At 32.6% G+C, this 20,406-nt stretch overlaps 2 protein-coding genes across 2 annotated transcripts in view; both read right to left on the bottom strand.

Annotated features, from left to right (window-relative positions):
- LOC127721754 (uncharacterized) overlaps positions 1-9,117 on the bottom strand; it is a 45,820-nt gene extending 36,703 nt beyond the window's left edge. The window contains exons 1-3 of the mRNA XM_052228555.1: positions 9,055-9,117; positions 1,357-1,861; positions 687-812 (exon numbers count right to left, since the gene is read on the bottom strand). Of these exons, the coding sequence (XP_052084515.1) occupies positions 687-812; positions 1,357-1,839 (609 nt within the window). The 5' untranslated portion in view covers positions 1,840-1,861; positions 9,055-9,117. The remainder of the gene's footprint in view (positions 1-686; positions 813-1,356; positions 1,862-9,054) is intronic.
- A 1,937-nt stretch (positions 9,118-11,054) lies between these two features.
- LOC127721755 (salivary glue protein Sgs-3-like) lies at positions 11,055-16,421 on the bottom strand. Its single transcript, XM_052228556.1, has 7 exons — positions 16,297-16,421; positions 15,216-15,473; positions 13,968-14,174; positions 13,340-13,456; positions 12,591-12,716; positions 11,870-11,967; positions 11,055-11,331 (listed from the first exon to the last, which is right to left on the bottom strand). Exons 1-7 carry the CDS (start codon positions 16,391-16,393, stop codon positions 11,311-11,313), a joined length of 924 nt encoding a protein of 307 aa, XP_052084516.1. The 5' UTR covers positions 16,394-16,421; the 3' UTR covers positions 11,055-11,310.
- Positions 16,422-20,406: the final 3,985 nt, after the last annotated feature.

Raw genomic sequence — 20,406 nt, 5'->3', positions numbered from 1 at the left:
TTATCATTACTGTTTCAGCTCAAAGTCAAGACCCTTAACAGTGGTTTGTCTTTGTTCAATTATTATTACTTCTAAGACCATTATTAAAGGAATAATGTGATCATTGACAATCTTTGGAAGTTTCCTGAATACAATGTACTAAATAATGGCAACAGTAGTATACCACTAGGTCTCTTTTTATGTATTATTGATTACTCAGATGGCAGTCTCCTTGACAAACCTACATCACCTTGGTATTATTGATTACTCAGATGGCAGTCTCCTTGACAAACCTACATCACCTTGGTATTATTGATTACTCAGATGGCAGTCTCCTTGACAAACCTACATCACCTTGGTATTATTGATTACTCAGATGGCAGTCTCCTTGACAAACCTACATCACCTTGGTATTATTGATTACTCAGATGGCAGTCTCCATGACAAACCTACATCAACTTGTATGGGACCAGTGCTACTGCTTGCATGCATATTTCTAATAGACAATAAAAAAAAAAAAAATTTTCAAATAGAAAATGCATGATGTCATGGATGTATGTTTTAGGAATGCTGTTTTAATAATATCTTTCCTATATCCAACTTTTCCTGATAAATGTTTTGACCTCTGATCTTATCTTTATCAAGCCCCTGGACAAATGCACTGTGACCTCTGACCTTCCCGTTATCAAACTCATTACTATACTTACAGCACTATCTGTATCAGCCATATTATCTGCTATATTTAGACTAGACACTGTCGCATTGTTACACATTGCTAAACAGATACTCCTGAATGAGTGTGGTCCTATGTTATTATTAGATATGTCAATTTCCTGTAATAAAGAAACATTTCGCATAATTACATGAAATTACAAACAAATTGTATGTGTGCTATGAATGCACTATGAGCAAAGCAATAACTTAATCATTTCTGAATATCTTAACAGATTTTTCTGTCTTTCAATTGTTACTGTGTAGTAAAAATGAAACATTTTCTGATAACTGTATGCTTCTGTTTCTTTGACAGTAAGTTTTCCTACATACTTGACTTCTCTGTCATATTGTCAATTATATAAATGTACCACTACTTTTACTTCGTTTTGTACTTGTGAATATTTGGAGATTCAATTCACATGATAAAGTTGTGCCTATCACCCTTGTCAATGGTTGTTTGTGACATTTATTATGTGTTTTCCGTTATTCTGAGAATTTGGACAGGTGTAAAAGGTAGATCTTTGATGTGTTTAGATCAGTTTATTTCATTCAAGGCATACATGTATTTAGACACAGACGATATAGAACACTAATGATATGCAATTCCCTTGGGTTAGGTACAAACCTCTAACTCACAGCTTTAGTAATCAATTGAATTCTTACCTGTAAATTTGACAACTTGGATAGGAAATCATAAAAATTATAATTCACTGGCAATGCTCTGAACATTTGTAGTTTTGTTATATTTTTTGTCACTTTTTTCATTAAACTTTCCGGTTTAATAAGAACACATGCACAACCCACAGCTTCATCAAACTTCCTTTGGTCCTCTGGTTCAATAAAATCATCTTCCACTACTGTTTGAGAATTATCTCCCTTTGTTTCCTCCTTAGAATCTGATGAATTACTTCCCTTGCTTTTACTTTGTTCATTCTGATTTTGTTGACTTGTTGAGCTTGAAACTTCAGACAGTTTTGTTACACTACTGGTTGCAGTGGTCATCTTTTTATCCTCTGTGCTCTGTGGTGGATTCAGAGGTGGCAAACTTGTGGAACCTTCAGATTTGTTGTCTTTATGAGTGGACTCGGGGCCAGCATTGTTACTTGAATTTGGTTCAGGTTTGCTCTTACTTCCACTGGAACCCATGTATAAACTTATGTGCTTATAACTATAAAAAAAAATATAATTTCATTCAATGTAAAAATCATTGTTATTTGACCAACATCTGAAACTGTTTTTTATGAAAAGGTTTTAACTGAAGAGAATTTTTTATAGCCTGATAGAGCTTTCTATTTTCAAATTTTTGTCAACACTATCAAAAAAATTGTATAACACTTCCTTCATGTGTAATGAGTAAGCTCTTCTAACTTCCTCTTTGTGATTGACAATGGCAATGAAGTTTTTAGAATTGCCCTAAATGTGTTTAATATTTTCAAATAACAATGTTCATCTAAGTCATGTAAGTTCCACTATCATATTATATTCTAATATGTTTTTATGGTATCCATTGTGATATATAATTCCCCTTTCAATGCTTTTAATTAACATCATTATTCTATTTATTTTCTGTTTCATTCTTATGTTCATATATATATATATATATATATATATTTGCTATTATTGTATGCATTGTGATATATATTTTCCTTCAATTTTATATGTTAAGCACTTAGAGTATTATGTTTATTAGATAGGCGCTATATAAAAGCTATGTAATAAAAAATAAATAATGTACATGTACATCTGTAACCAAATCCAATATACTAAAACCTTGCATCATCTTTTAATTCTCTGGCACGTCTTGTCCAACAATTCATTTGATAATTTAAACTGCAATTTCTTGTCAAATATTGACACAGTTACCAGTATTTTGCATTTTATTACTCTGGATTCATTATTATTCGTTGGATACCAAATTTTTCATTGGTATAGATAAATCACGAATTTAAATACTAAACGAAGTACACATTTTTTTAGGCTTGTAGAAAGACTTTGGCAAAACCATGTTAAATACACACAAAAATTGGTACATGTACCCACAAAAAAATAAATGAATTGACAGTACTGGTAAACCTTTGGAGTAAATCCAAATCAGGTCAAAATTGATATATGAACATGATGAAAGTCACAGGTAAACAAAAGCTTTGAATACTTTGACCTACAAGTCAGCAGATGACTGGAGAGTCCACATAATGTGTGACTTCAGTGAAAAATTTGCTTTCAGGGCTTTCAGTAGAATTTGAAGTAAGAGGCTGAAACCAAAAAGTAGCCAATCCACCAATACAGCCGACAAGGCCATCTGCCGCAGCGAGCAAGGGGGTATGGTGGCTGTTTAAGGACCCCAGAAGCTCTGTGGTTTTTTGAAGCAAAATCCTGCATTCTGGCAGCCTCCTGGCACATATATAGTTACAACTTTCAGATTGCCATTTTTTTGTGTGAAGTTTTCATTTTTTAATGAATTTTGGTTTATATAACCGTATCAAAATTTTGAAGTATACCAAGCTAGTGTCTTTTGTTTATTTACTGCCTCTTGGAACCTTTTGTAAATTTCAAATTTTGATTACAAAGCTTTTAGAAATTTTCTGTTATTACAAACCAAGATGGGACTGTCTAAAAAATGATTTTTTAAAACAAATTCTTATTGAACTTTCAACATGTAGAAAAGAGTTTACAAGCCATTTGATACAGGCCATTAAAACTAATATATTGATTGTTTTCTTCTTAACTGATCCTCATGATTAATATCATTTCAGTTTTAACATACATCTCACAAGTTTCAAGGGGAAAAAAGAATTCTGTCTCAAAATAACTGCTGAAATAAATAAATACATACGGGTGCGGGAATTTCACGCTGCATTGAAGACCTGTTGGTGACCTTCTGCTGTTGTCTGTTCTATGGTCGGGTTGTTGTCTCTTTGACACATTCCCCATTTCCATTCTCAATTTTATAGTACAAAATTCTGTATGTTTTATATATATGTCTTAATATTGTATGTGTTGTTTTTGTTATTAATTTAGGCAAATAGCTCTACAGAGCTTATGTTTGTAATGTTTCATGTAAACCTGACTTAAAATAAAATGTTCTACTCTATTTCTATTCTTTTCTATGACTGTTTTGATATTTATCACTAAATTGATCAAACAAGTATGCAAGTTTCTGTTTTTATCCTTAAAATTGGAAAATGTCTCAGCAGCAGATTACATAACATTAATAAACTTATTCGTATATGGTATATGCTTTTGCATTTAATTAACTTAAATCTGCAATTTTCATGGTTACAACAAAATTAAAAGTCATAGTCAATCAGTTATCTTAGCTGTCATGACCCTTTTTCTCTATGTATTTGTGTTATACACATTTTTTGATACAAATTTATTAGATGTCGCTGCTGAATACAAGTGTAAACTATGATTTTTTACGTTAGCATGGAAGGGGCAGTCAACACATTTTACTGTAAGATTAGGGTTAGAAAATCGATCTATATTATGAGAAATTAAACAAATATTTTCTTTTCCCAATGCCAGAGTTTTGAATTTGTTGGTTTACATTTTTTTGTGTGAAAAAGTCGGGTCACTACTGACAGGCAGTCTAAAAAAAAAGAAAAAACTTTCTTACAACACAGAAATATGTGTAAATTTGATAAATATTTCAGCTTACCAGCTTACTAACATAAATTTTTTGTATGGTTTTTCTTAATTTATTTGGTCCAAACATTAAAAAAGCTGCTTTAAACGTACAGTGAATGTATACTATCGTCAAATAAGTTTTTAAAAGGGGGTATGTCCAAGGACAAACAGGAAATAAATGGCCATTTCAACAACGAAAAAAAACACAGCTTCTCATTGCTTTTTATCAACTTTCAGGATATAAAGCGAATGATGAGCTTCAAGCACAAATACACTTGATATAAAATTTACACACACATCGCACGAAAATAACATTTTACCATCTGTGTCATAAACGAAGTAGACCCGTCCAATGGAAAGTCAAAGATATCTGTTTTGATATCCAAATGGAAGAACTTTTTTTCAATCAGACTATCTATGAATAAGAAATTCCAAATTGTTTGAAAATATTTGTTACTTTTAAATTAACTTCTTTCACGTTTGGACGAGTCCATTTCATCTAGGAGTTGAAAAATCTTCCAGAATTATGAAAAAAAGGAAAACGAACTTATCATGCTTATTGTACATGTTGTAAAGGGCTTTTAACATACATGACATAGGTTTCGTTTTGCAAAATTATTTGCGTAAAAACATTTCAAGGTCAGTTTTGATTGTCTATTTTTAGACTTTTAGGCACACAAACTTTACGGATTATTTTTAGATTTTTATTCTTTTAGAAATAGAATTATTGTCTTCATATCGCTCGATCAATCTCTAAAACAGTTTTTTTGTGATTTTTAACAATATACTTTTTGGCTAAGTAGCCGGCTGATTTCTGTGCTATAGACGGATAAAACTGCCAGCTACCGTCTTCTATTGAAAGCCCGGATTACATTACATGTAGTTCATTTACAGGTTACAGGTTGTCGAGAAATAAATCTCAAAGGCTGACTTACTCAGACAGGCAAAGAAGGGAAATGACCAGTTCCACTTGCCCTCATGTACAATGAAGCAAAGACAATATTAATGCACTGCAGCCTAGTCAGTGATGGAAAACTTAGTACATTATCACAGGAATAAGACAGTATAACCCAGACACAGGGGATGCTGTTCAGTGCACATCAGGTGCATTGTCAGAATGCCACCTAAGAAATTACAGTCAATCGCCTCCTTTAAAGTGTACAAATATCTTTGGACCTTCCTTAAAGGTATATTTTGCAAGTTTTACATTGTAGTGTATTTTGATACTCAGAGATGAACATGAGATGAAGTTTACTTTGGTCTTGGTTATGAATATAAGCTTCTAGTTCATGAAATGAGCTTTACTTTTGAATAAATATCTGCAGAACTGCTTATATATAAACTATAATTTCTAGTAGTGTACATGCTGTATGCAATAACCTTTTCTTCAGTGTATGTCTTAGTTTTAACAGTTTAATTAGTGCAGACAGTCCAAGTTGTGTTTTTAGTAGACCTCATTTAATCATTGAAATATTCCAAATTTTAGTCTTTTTATACTTTGTTCGAGTTGACATTATATACAGTACTAGTTGTCTTTGTGCTAAGTTGTCTTGCACCTAATTACATCTTGATCTTGATATGGTACAGTGACACATCCAATGGAGTTTATTACACAGCTGTGTGTTTGTCATGTAGCGATTAGTCCAAATACCCCCTCCTAACAATATCTGCAAATGATCGGACTTGGTCTGTTGAAGATTCTATCTCGTCAAAAATGTAAAGTTCATCCCATGCACATACAGTATAAATTTTAAAGATGAGGGAATCAGGTCACTTGGTGTGTTCATATGTTTTTAGGCACTGGCTACGGTTACATGGAAATGTAACAATAATATAAAAATTATTGTTACATTGGAGACTAATTGCCAGAATGCAGGGTTTGGTAAGGAACCGATTAATTACGAATGTAACAATAACATTTTGGTCTACGGTTACATTGCGTTATTGTTACATTGACGCACTGCAATGTACGATGGGAATAGTAATAAATATGTATTAAAATAAAACTTGAAAACTTTTATTTGATATTTACAATATTGCATACAATATTTTGATTTTTTATTTACAATGACAGTTTCTACAAATCCAGTATGTTGTTTTTGGAGCATGTTTTAGCCAGTGTTCTCCCCAGGCCGTTTTAGCGTCGCGGCACCGAGACGCTATATTTTTTTCCCGTGATGCTATAATATATCCGCGACGCTATAATTATTTTGAGGATGCTATTTTTCTTGTCTCTATATCGCAAAACCATGTCCTAAATTTTGAACTTTCATCTAATTACCGCTTGTGATCATAAAAATTATATCACCTTTAATTGTAATCCCTTCAAGTCCGACAATAGAGGCAATTTAGAGTGATTAAATAGGTGTAAATTGCCCTTTGGGTGATAACTGAATGGATACGAATACCCCAAGCTGACACTTGTGACATGTCTAATACCACGTGGTCCAATCGCAAATTTCAACATGGAGAAAATTTAATCAGAAAATCGAAAAACAATTCGAAATCTACGTTTGCATTAATCCAAATTCAAAGATACAAACGATTTCTCTCTTTAAGAAAAGAGGTTAGGTCGTATATTTTTACAACTTTTAAAAAAAATACTTTCTTTCATTTCCGGTATCTAGTTAATCGAGAGCGTACATGGCGTATATTAAACATTTTGATTTTGAGTTAAATAAGTTTGATACTTCTTTAGAAAGAGATCATAATTGGCTTTAGTTAATGTTTCATCCATTTAATGCATTTAAAGCGTCATATGCATCCCTAATCTCTTGTCAAACATTGTTTATTTTCGTAAATTTTTCTTCCGCCGCCATTATATTTGTGTAAACTACGGATCGGAACTGGACCAGATATGACAAAATTCCGCATTTTTACGATAATAACTACAGATGCACACATTGCATTAACAGACTATTTATTAGATATCTTTGCTAAATGTATTCTCTTTGAAAAAGCATTGTTTTAATATACTGACTAAACATGCTAAAGTAGCTTAACTTTGTTAAAAATATATATCATTTTGATATAAAGAAACAACTGGGACTAATTCATTGAGTACCATTAAACAATGAATTTCATAGACATGATAAAGAAAAAGTTTTTTAATTGAAATTTTATTGCTATATGATACATTCCCTTCCCTTTTTATATAAAACCAGTTCTTTTTTTTGCTAGATATTTAGTATTGTATATATACAGGTTGCACTATAATAAACCATTCATTCATTCATTCATTTAGTTGAGTAGGTAACTGGAACCACACATATATTTTTATTTGGTCCAAGAGGAAAAAAATAATTCTGTAACTATAAATGAATATAGAAAACATAAACTGAAACAACTGTTATCATGGTTATAGTTTAATTGTATTCTCAGTAATGAATTGAACAATATAAACATATATAACATAAAGGAAATAGATCATCGCCGCGACGCGTCAAATGTCATTGAAAAAAATGTTTATTTTTTTACGCCAAATGTGATGCTATCCAAAATTTCTGGGGAGAACACTGTTAGCCCGACGCATTTTCGGTGAAACCACTCTAAGCAGCCATCACAAACCAGTGATACGGCAATGCACACGCTCTATATTGCATACTGTACAATTCCATTCTGCATTTTCCCTTTATGAAGTTTAAGAAACTTTCAATGTCTGAATGCCATGCTTCAGGTGAAAAATATTTTGTTACTCTTGCGATGTTTACATTTTCGTCCAATATTTTTTTTGGAAGCATGTTAGGTTGTTTAAATACAAGTCAATTGGGAAAGCAATTAATGTTGACATTTGCCGACAGATTGAAATTGGTGGAAACAGTGTTTTCATTTTCAGAGTCCAGATATTTTGTGATCTTATCAGTCGTGACAGTACATGCTCTATTGAACAGTTCATTAAGTATTCATCAATAGTGATATTGAACTAAACTGTAGTAGTCATGATTTTTAACAACACCTAAACAATCAATACTTATTCGCTGAATAATATTAATGTTATTATTAATATTATCTAGTACATATCGAAGAATTAAGCAACATAACTATAGAAGGTTTAAATAAATCTAACATACATTGCAGTCTTTAATGTAACAATAACGCAATGTAACCGTAGACCCGAATATTATTGTTACATTCGTAATTAATCAGTTCCTTACCCAACCCTGCATTCCGGCAATTAGTCTCCAATGTAACAATAAATTTATATTATTGTTACATTTCCATGTAACTGTAGCCAGTGCCATGTTTTTATTTCAATTGCATTGTACATTTTTATTTATTTGTGTTTTGGAGAAGGCCAACTTTCTGGCTGCAAGACCTGTCAATGCCAGGCACAGGAACTTGGTAGGCAAATACTCACACTAACCTGTGCTGAAACAAAACAGTATGCAAAATGTCCTCTTTTACACCATAACTCATGGTGGTGCTCCTAACAAAAGGAGGCTTATACAGAACATACAATTACATGTATGGTAGGAGTTCCATATGGCACCCCACAAAACTAAATGACACTTTAACAGTTTATTCCGTGGTGCCATATGGAACTCTTTCCCATAGACAGTCCGTTCCACATGGACATGCCTTTTAAAAGTCTTTTCTATGTGGTTGCCACGGACGCTCATTTCATTTTTGTCGAGGAACATGGACCACCTACAGCTTATTACTTGTCAATAGCAGAAAAAAATGGAAAACTTGTTTAAATTTGTAGAGAAAAGCCTCACAAAAACAACAACAAACCCAAACCATTCTTGTTTTCAGTATTTTGACTGGTCACAAATCTTGACTTTGGCGGCAACTCAAGGGGAGATAATTGATGGTCTATGCTGAGCCTAAAATAATGAGCATGGATCCGGTTGCGGATAAATCAAACTAAAATTGCAAATAATCAGATTTAAATCCGATGTTGTGATATCCTACGGTCCCTCGTATCGAAAACTAACATTATGTTTAATTAGATTGCAGTAACAAACCCTAGTAAAACAGAACTCCATTGCAGAAGTTGAATTATTAACAATAAAATACACTGAGCAGCTCAAATATGCAATATTGCTTGCATGTCCACTATAAGTTCAAGTTTTTTTTTCTCTTCAGGACAAATATAATCTAGGACTCATAAAAAGGGACATGATAACCTATTTCACTGCCTCACAAATGTACCTGAAAATATAAAAATAAGGAGATGTTTTGGCTGTTTGAGGGGCATTTCTGTGATCAAAATTTGGTCTATTATATATATATTTCTAACTCCTCTTAGGATTGACTATTGATATTGATAAAAATAAAATATATAGAGCAAGAACAAGAACTTCACAGGTTTCATGCTTTCTTATTTGTATTGTTAACAACCCTGTATTTCTTCAATAACAAACACACAGAGCTCACCAAAAAAGTATACTGCCTACGATCACTATATACTGGGCTTTAATAGGCATAAACCTGGCAACAGTTTCTGACTTCTTTGCATAAATTTTAGTAAGTAGTTCACTAGTATTTTCTTGGCTGTGATGAAAATCAATGCCGTAATTCAGAACAATTTTTTTCTATCTATCCATAATTCTTGCTGCACACTTTATTTAATCAGTTTTCTTGCTGAAGGTCTATATGGTTCACTCCGGGTACTCCAGTTTCCTCTGACAATAACGAATGTCCGCCTTGATATAGCCAAAGTGGCTGAGTGGCGTTAAACATTAACAACCCGTAAATCATTTGATCGGTAGTCGATAACTCGGTCAAAATAATAAAAGTTAAACTTTTGAGTCAAGACTATGCTCGCCATGAACAGACTAGTATTATAGGTCTCTGCCATGAATCACCTTCTTTATTTACCTTTTTGCATAAAAAACCTAGATTATTCCATGTCAAACGCTTTCAATCATGCAACCATAATAAATGATAAAGGGTCACGCAAAGAGATAAGCATATGCCATTGCTCAACAACTATGAGGGTCTGGATGGGGCCCTTCAGTTTTTTATTCTTTAACTTTTTTACCATTTTCTCTATTCTTTATACGTGTTATATTTCAGCGACCCATTTTTCTCTGTTCTTTATTTTGTTTTGCCTATTTTTCTCTGTTCTTTATTTTGTTTTGCCTATTTTTCTCTGTTCTTAATTTTGTTTTGCCTATTTTTCTCTGTTCTTTATTTTGTTTTGCCTATTTTTCTCTGTTCTTTATTTTGTTTTGCCTATTTTTCTCTGTTCTTTATTTTGTTTTGCCTATTTTTCTCTGTTCTTTATTTTGTTTTGCCTATTTTTCTCTGTTCTTTATTTTGTTTTGCCTATTTTTCTCTGTTCTTTATTTTGTTTTGCCTATTTTTCTCTGTTCTTTATTTTGTTTTGCCTATTTTTCTCTGTTCTTTATTTTGTTTTGCCTATTTTTCTCTATTCTTTATGTTTTTGCACTTTATTCTCCACATTTGCCCATTATTCTATAGAACACCCGATTTTCTTTTAATGTAATTGTGGTTATTCAGTTTTTTGTTTTGATATCTTTTCACATTCTCTTTCCCGGGGTAGATTTTACACACTAACTCGTTCAAGTGTTATTTCAACTTGTAAGTTCAATTTGAATTTTAATTAAAGATTGATTGATTGGTGTTTGCTTTGTTCTGCATCAGCACATATGAAACTACATCAGTAACATTAAATTACGAATATCTATCACATTTCGAAAACAGATACAACAGTGGGACAGTAGCTAGGAAGGACATTTATATTCTTTATTTTTAAAAGGCATCAATCTAAATTACACTGTCAGCTATTTGATGTGTATCACATGCACACTAATAATTAACCCATAATTATTTTAATGAACACAATTTCAATTTTACAGCATTTATAATTAATATGTTTTAACTGTTTATATATATAATTAAGGAGATTTGAAAATATTGTTATTTTTCATTCTTTTTTATTGTCTCTACATTTTGGGGGTAATTGGACATAACAAGAGACATCGAGTTCTTGAGGTATATGGTTGTACTATATCAAAACCTTCAGTTATGCGCCGTGTCCTCCTGAAAGTAAATAAAATAAGAAAGTACTAGAACATGTATTGATAATATACAAACTTTGAATGAAAGGAGATTAGACAATAAGACATCAACCAAAAGACAATGATAACCAAAAAGATAACAAGAGGTATTTGTACAGTCTTTTACAATAGACAGCTGCATGACGCGGAAACAAGGTCATACATATCGATATTAGTGTATCCTGATTTTAGTATATGCTAAAGTGAATTTAGGGTATCATAAAATGATTTTAGTATATGCTAAAGTGAATTTAGGGTATCCTAAAATCGATTTTAGTATATACTCAAATCCACATTTATTACCCTGATTCCGCACCATACAGGAGTTTACTACACCAAGCTCTAAATCTTAGCGGGTCTATGAAAATTGTGAATAAATTGCAATAAAGATTTGCCACCAACACTTAATTCTCCAAATAACCAAAATATAAATTTGACATGAAGCAACCACTGAGGAGATTCTGACTTGGGAAAGATAAATGCATATGTGGTAAGGCTTGGCTTAATCATATTAAATTTACCTCTTTGGTTTTGCATTGACAAAGTGGACAAAAAGATTTTGGATCATAAGTAATGCATTCCTTCCGACAATTACGGTCTATAGGCGGGCAAGTCAAATCTGAAAAAAAAACCACAAATTTATCGCATCAATATCATGATAGAAAAAAGTACACATTGATATTCTTGCTTCTGATCTAAAAGTTAATTATTTTCTCGAGAAACACATTATACCACAAAGTTTTTTTAAAAAATCAAACCATCGTACACATTCAAAAACAATTATTACGACTAATTCCATAAAGGTCATTTCCTTTTGCGCACTCCGGCTACATTCTGATTCCACCAAATATAAACTGGCCGCCACAAAGTAGCAAATAGTGTTGTAAGTGGCGTTAAACATAAAAAAATCAATCCATTTTGAGATTCCTGATTTTTTTATCAGCCAGTCTGACAAATCTAACAATAAGAGAAACCAATTCTGGCATCAACTCATACCTTTTGTGACATTTACATCTGCACTGTTTCCGTCTACATTGACATTGGGACACTTAAAAAAACGGGACAACCATTTTTAAACCATTACACACACACACACACACACACACACACACACACACACAATACAAATTGTTCGACTAATTCCATTAAATTCATTTCATTTTGCGATTCCTGATTTTTGTTTTATCCACCAATCTAACAAATCTAACAATAAGAGAAACCATTTCTGGCATCAACTCATACCTTTTGTGACATTTACATCGGCACTATTTGAGTTTACAGTGACATTAGGACACTGACAAACGGGACAACCATTTAATCCTAGCTTGACACATTCTGTTTTACAATCAACTGGCAGTGAAACACATCCTGAAATTTCAATAGTAATAGTATTAAAAAAACGTTGTTCTGAACTTGTATATCTAATGGATTATTTTTCATTATTTAGCCGTGTATAAGTTTTTTTCTGTGATTTTTGTGTTATTCTTTAATTTATACTATGAACCCGTACATGATTTAAAAAAAATGTATAAACTTCATAATCTGGATATGTTTCAAAGTGACTTTTTAGATCAAGTCAGAATTTGGAAGTTAAAATCCGACGCCTTGTCAGTTGTGTAGGGAGAGTGTCACTCAAAGAGGTTTATAATTGTATAAAATAGCAAAACAATGTGCATATATATTCTATATATTTTTTTGTAGTATAAATTATGTTACCAGGTAACTAACTTAATTTCGTGCAATGAATATTCATTTCAGATGTTCACTTCCAGCAGAAAAAGATGAATCAGCTAAGGAACATGTCTTTAATTTGAATATTTGTATCACTGTGTTGCTGTTTCATTAACATGTAACCCACATCTCTTTGTCGCCCTAAAGATATAGATTCATGACTTGGTCATGGTTATTATTTCAATTGACCGTTTATTTTGATTTACTACTGAATAGTACATGATTATAGAAAGTGTATGTAAGTAATTCTGTGTACCCACTGTCAGTTGTTGGTACTTGTGGTGGTGTTGTCGTCTGACATCTACAGACAGGACAGTACGTTTGTGTATCGTATGTTCTACACTCGATAGGACAGGACTTGTACAGTGGTTTACATGCTGAAAAATTACATCAAACATTTTGATACTTATAACAATGGTTATTTGAAGTGTTCCTTCATTCGAATTTTTTTCTGAGAAGACTGTTTTTCTGTGACTTTTCTTATTTTTCAGCAATGATTTATCCAAATAAAAATCACTGTCAGTGAACGAACTGAATGAACTGCAGTACCAATTTTTCCTATAATTCAAATTTTGGAACATGGTTGAAAATCGGTATTTTGAAAATTTATCTGAATAAAATGCCTATAAATATCTATAAATGTAGGTTTACCTGGAAAAAAACTGATCCTTTAGTTAAGGAAAAAAATTGGGACAGATGCGTTTTCTTGTAAAAGATAAAATATTGATTAAATTAACAATATTAAGGCTTAGATAAATACGTTTAATGCATATCTAATAACTTGTCGAAACAATAAACATAAACCCAGAAATATCAGATACAAGAAATAAAGACTGTGTGTTTCAAACTGTTGTAAGCTATATTTTTTTATTGACATGTAAAACTTACTTGAAGCCAAACTTTGTGACGAAGCAGTTGTTGATGGAACAGTTGTTGTCGATTTTGTTGTTACTGTTGCTGTGTCTGCTGTTGTTGCTATTGTTGTTGCTGTTGTTGTCGATGTTGTTGTCTGTGGACATTCGCATAAAGCACAAAATGTTTGACGGTCATAGTTCAGACAATGCAGTGGACAGCTATCTTCGATCGGTAGACATACTAGTCAAGTTAAGATGATAGATATATAGAAGTTCTAGCTCGTTCCACTTTCATATAATAATACGTCGACATACATTTCACTGTCACACACCTTTGTATATGAAAATTATCAGAGGCGCAAACTAACCAGTGTGACCTAATTGCCGAGATATGCAAGAATTGTTTTTTTTATATTTTTAAGTGCCAATCTGCCTAAAAATCAGGCAGCGGTGAAAACATGACAAACAAAAACCCACTCAGGTTGACATTAATCTATGTTCAAAATGTATAGTGGTGCACGAATATAACATTTGTTTCCTTTTCCTGTTCTGGTAATTCAAAATATAATTTGGTTGAAATTCACTAGAAATTAACTATTTATAAGGGGAGTTAGCTCTGTAATTTGCTATCATTCTAACCAAAATGTATCAAGAGATTTCTCAAATTACCAGACACACAGAAAGGAAAGACCTACCATTTCTAACTCAGGATGAGAGTAACTTCAAAATAGGATGGTTAGGTTAGTGGGTTTTTTTCGGCCATGTTTTAATTTTTTTTTAAATTGCCTGATTCTTACAAAGACTTGCACTTAATTCTTATCAATACGTGTATACAATTAAACAACGTTCTATATTTATTTTGATTAACAGCTAGCATAGACTTATACTACCTGTACGGTCTTTCATGGAGACCGACAAATGTAATCAGAAAGTATATCATGCTTTATGCACCAAGTTGTAAAACTTGTTTCTTAATATTGGTATAATGAAACTGTATAGAAAAAAAACATGATACAGATTTTAAACTGAACAGTGTCTATTATATGATGAAATATGTTTACGGTAATGTTTTGATATTGCATATCAAAATGATAATGCAGAAGACACTTTGGACAAACACGTCTTCGCTTCGGGGTTATGTGCTGCTCAGTCTTAAGTTTTATGTCTTTTCGTCGTCTTGTTATTTATTTTTGCCATGGCGTTGTCAGCTTATCTAGACTTATGAGTTTTGATTTTCCCCTTGGTATCGCCCGCGCATTTGTAACTATAATTTGATACATACCTCTTCGGTTTTGACCTTTTGATATTATTTCATTTTGTTCTGTCGCTTTATTGTTCAGATCTAATGTTGTACGGTGTTCTGTTGTCTCTATCGGAGTCTGTTGAGTAGGAGCATTAGGTAGTACTAATTTTCTGGTTGTTTGTTGGTGTTCTTGGTTGCCGTGGTGATTGACATTTGCATTTGTTGTTGGTACTGATGTTGTTGGTTCATCTGTTGTTGGTAAAGTTTTTGGTTTTTCTGTTACTTTCAGTTGTCCAACTTACAATGGAGAGTATGCGTTTAATCAAAACGATTAAAAAAATATAGATTAAAAATAATTATTCATCGGTATCAAATATACAACAACTTTACATTGATGTATATGCTGTAAAAGTACAACATAACTTTCACTTGTACGCGCTAAACAATTTTATTATGTAAAAATTACGTCCAATCGGAATGGGGACGTTAATATCTGATGCCTTGTGTAGGGTGAGCACCACGCTCTCTGTACGTTAAAGAACACTTGCAACAACTCTCTGGGAGCTTGTTGGTGACCTGTTGCAAGGCAAACTGTCTGTTCCTGTTCCATATACCCTGCTTTTCTAGGGGCTGTCAAAATTTACAGCCTTTTATACTGGTATACCTTCCAATCAGAAACTACTTTTTATATGAATTGTTTAGTTTTTCTTGTCGTCAATTTGCATGCAACATGGGATGTAAAATAAGTAACCATCAATAATTGGACTTTTCCTGCATACATGTATAATATAGATACAAGAAGATGTGGTATGAGTTCCAATGAGACAACTCTCCACCCAAGTCAAAATTTATAAAAGTAAACCATTATAGGTCAAAGTACGGTCTTCAACACGGAGCCTTGGCTCACACCGAACGGCAAGCTATAAAGGGCCCCAAAAATTACTAGTGTAAAACCATTCAAACGGGAAAACCAACGGTCTAATCTATATAAAAAAACAAGAAACGAGAAACACTTATGGACCACATCAACAAACGACAACTACTGAACATCAGATTTTTACTGAACATCAGATTCAGCAATTAAGTAATCATTTGTGAGAATTTCTGACTTAAATTTTACCTTTGCATGCACATGTAATGCATCCGGTCGATGTGTCTGTAAACCAACACGCCGACGGACACGAATAGTCCATTAGTGGGCACTGACCGGGCAACATTTGCTGTAATGGCTGGAAAAATGCTTTATAAAAGAAACATTAATGAAAAACGTGCTGATAGCAAGTGATGATTCCTAACCTGTACCATTAACATAATAAACCATATGAAAAGGCGAGAATGTCATAGAGTATGTTTATGTGGAATTTATCGCCCAATTAGTTGGCCGGAATTGTACCAAATAAAGCGTGTGAAAAGCTAACGAGGTTTAAGCAAAACAATTAAAATGTTACTCATTCACAACGTGTATTCAAATCAAATCATCTGATTAAAATGCCTCTTATGAAAGTAGTTTTCCTATTTGCGGTTCAAATAGTTAATTACGCTTTATGCAGTACTGTGTATAGTTAATTAGACTTTTGGATAAACCAACAGGTTCCGTTATTTTCTCTATTAAATGTTACTACTCCACAACGTGTAATATCGAATATTCCAAATAACTGACCTCGAAAGAATAGCTCATTTTACATAAAAATTACATAGCAGGCTCCCAAAAGCAATTAACCGTTCTCATAGATAATATACATGGACACAGCAAAATCAACTTATTTCTGTCGTGATCATGTCTGATGGCAGGGTTGCAATTTATTTCAACATTGTTATCTCCCAAGTTGTATTTTTGATTTTTAATCTTTTTTTCCTGGGAAACACGATGGTGTTACGGATCGACCTTTTCTTTGGCTACTTACAAGAATACTGAGGTTTGCTAAAGCCGTTAACACTTGACATCGTCTTCGCGTTGTTCATACCACCGCTTTGAAGCATTGGAGAGGGAGATTTCATGCCACCAATGCCACCAAAAGAATAAAAACCCGATAAGCTTCCCATTCCAGAAAACATATTATTGTTTGACATAGAAGACCACGTGCCTGATGCCGTTCCGCTATTGGAAATCTGTTTCAGCGAGTATTCACCTCCGGTCTGCTTAATAGGTTTGTAGTCATCCTTCATCTTAGCCATGGCATCTACCATGTACTCTGTTGTCGATTCTATTTAAACATATTGTATATATATACATTTTTACCTTATTTGGCATTTTTCAAGTATTGCAAATAATTTCGTAAAATTAGAAAGAAAATATATCCGTGAATAGCAATTAAGTAAGTATATCTAATATTTTAGGTACTAGAAAAGAATGAAAATGAGTGGATGAAGGCTTGAAAGCCGGAGTCACTGTTAATCAGTTATTTTTCCAGCATTTAAGTTTAAACAATATTTATTCAGACAAATCATCACATAAAAATATAATACACTTGAAATAAATATCAAGGATTCAGAAATAAGCAAAGTTCCTATTACAAATCTGTCTTTTAATTAAAATTAAAGAAAAAGATTGGACAACAGTTATTCCAACTTAAATAAGGCATCTCTTTACATCATTTCATATAAATTACATGACAGTAAACAAAACATTATATATAATAAAACAAATACGCATTAGGTAGATAAATGACAATATTGTGCATATAATCTAGTGTTACATGGAACGTATAAAAAAGGGAAACAAGTTTAGAGCTGATCTGTACCCTAGAAGCGTTTGGTTTGTTTTATATTTGTCCTGAATTTAAAAAAAAATTATCTGTAGTTGTCTTGGGTAATAATTAAACTTCCGGCAAAGTAACATATTAATTTTAATTCATCAATATCTGAAATTAAAATTGTTTGATTTTGGTACAAGTGACACTCGAGAAAATAGTGGAATTGCATCCTCGTAAGTTGATCCACATCTACATTTTGGGTAGATTGTAATATTAATTCTTGTAATATCACAACAATTATACACTCATGCGATTTAGAGCTTGACGTATTGTAAAGACTCTTGTCTATTTTTGATGACCTTATCATAACACTCAGATATCTTTTGTTTTTGTTGTATCATTGGATGCTGTTGCATTGACGTATACCCCGTATGTGATTTTATTTATAATCCTTCAACATTTTACACATCCAACACAATTTAGAACCGCTGATGACTTTCCATGAAGCACGTTAATAATTTCGACGTCGCTCTGAAAACTTGACCCGATAGACGAGCGAAAGATCATCATAATATTTGCACGAGCAGACATTGATATTCCAATAACGTTTGTATTCCTTCAAAATCGTAATAAAAATTAGCTAAAAAATTGTATGAATCCGTTTGAAAAGTTGATTTTTTTTTTAATTTATGTGACGTTACGTTAAAACTACATAATAGGTAATGTAATGGAAAACAATGGAAAACATAATTCACTTACCATCACATTTACAAACGAAACAACCCCCTACTAGTTTGTAGCAAAAGGTTGGACACATGTAAATAGTCTTACATTTGGAGATATCTCTCGTGGAAAAGGAACTCTCGTGATAATAACCTGAAATAAGAAGAAGATCTGACAGATTTATAAATCTTAACACATAGGAGGGTCTCGATATGGGGAAGGAGAGAAGTGTTTGTGTGTATTTTTTTTAATTTTATTGCCTTATTTTTCTGTATCTGCATTTACACATTATTGCTTAATATTGTGTGCAATTTTTTATAGCGAATTTTTTTTTTAATTTAAATTTAATGCTATACAGAAAATGCTGTTCTTTCGAATGACAATGACACTTTATAAATTGATGCGTGCAAAGCGCTTTTCTGTGTCCACTTCCAAGAACGCTCAAGTTCAAATATTTGAAAGCCAAGGATGTATAAAGAGGGTGGTAAAGGGTTATTTTCACGCAACGTGCTTTGCCATTTTTATTTCACGTGCAGTCGTGAAAAAGGTTCGATATTCACCGTGTTTCGTGAAATCGGTAAAAAGATCAACGTGCAAGAAATTTTTAATTGTTCGTTCATCGTGAAATGGCAATTTTGTTTCGCGTTCTTCAGTACAGATATCCCCCCCGTTACACCCCTCTATACAACAGCCGCCTCTTCAATAAATGTAAGTCACATTAATTAATATATATAATGTTTTTGCTTTATTTATTCAATGGCTCATCTTGATTTCGTTTGACGTCATTGTGATATCTCCATTTTTGAAGTAATAAACCCAGTGAATTTCTAATGTTAAGCTTTGCATATAACTGCCAGAGACACAATTTGGTATCAAACAATTTTAACCTTTAACATGCATTCTAATCAACATTGCACACATTTTTGTGATTGCGAAATGAATAATGTTTCAAAACTAAAACAAAAAGCTTACCAAAAATTCCCGTCACAAAAGGTAGTACCGATAAAAGAAAATATTCCATTTTATCACAAATTTCAGAAAGATGATGAAAATGTAAATAAAACTCAGACCCTTGATGTATCAGGGATAAATGTCGTTTACTTTTTTTTTTTATAAACATGAATAAAATTGCAACATATTTAAAAACAGAATAAGACAAACATTTAAAATCACCTGTTGCTTTATCACAAGGATGTCATGTTCTGTCGCCAGTGATAGTACAGTAGATATCCACGTATGATGTTCGGCCAGTACGATAGTAGTTATCATTCACTCTGCATTCTAAGTTCACGAAACGGAAATTATTAGCCGTGATAAAATTTTCTTATTTTAAATCTTAAGGAGTAATAAAACAGGCATTGGAGCCGGGGAACAAGGTGGGATGGGATGCCTCCACTTTTTGGTCAGAAAAAAAGAAAATGATAGAGGACACTGACTTACTTCTAGACTATTCAACTACGGAAAAGTTCTTAGAATAAGTTTGTCCCCCTCCCCTCACACACACTTTTCAGTTTACTCCTATGCCACTGCAAAGTCTGTAATAACTACTACTGACTTTAAATGTTTCTGTCAATAAGAGCATTAGACTATGTCAGTGGTCACGACTCATCTTACTCAGAATAAATTATTTTTACCTATTAGTATGAAGTCCGGCCAGTTCAGTTGTATTTATCATACACACTGCATTATAAATTCACGCAACTGCTATAATCAGTCGTTGTTCAATTTTTTTATATTTCTTAAAATCATTTATAATAAAAGCTATATGAATAATCAAACAGGGAAATGGGAGCCCAAGGGAGGAACAAGTTGAC

The sequence above is a fragment of the Mytilus californianus genome, unplaced genomic scaffold (genome assembly GCF_021869535.1).
Source record: "Mytilus californianus isolate M0D057914Y unplaced genomic scaffold, xbMytCali1.0.p SCAF_12, whole genome shotgun sequence".
NCBI lineage: Eukaryota > Metazoa > Mollusca > Bivalvia > Mytilida > Mytilidae > Mytilus > Mytilus californianus.
Note: the sequence above shows the minus strand (reverse complement) of the source record. Positions and strands in the feature narration are given on the sequence as shown.

Bases quoted from the DNA above. Each gene is read 5' to 3' on its own strand.
- LOC127721755 (XM_052228556.1), bottom strand. From the start codon at position 16,393: ATGTTGCCCGGTCAGTGCCCACTAATGGACTATTCGTGTCCGTCGGCG. The intron at 12,717-13,339 runs GTGGGTACACAG...TTGAAATTTCAG, and splicing joins ACAAGTACCAACAACTGACA to GATGTGTTTCACTGCCAGTT. The intron at 11,968-12,590 runs GTATGAGTTGAT...TTTTTTTTTCAG, and splicing joins CGATGTAAATGTCACAAAAG to ATTTGACTTGCCCGCCTATA.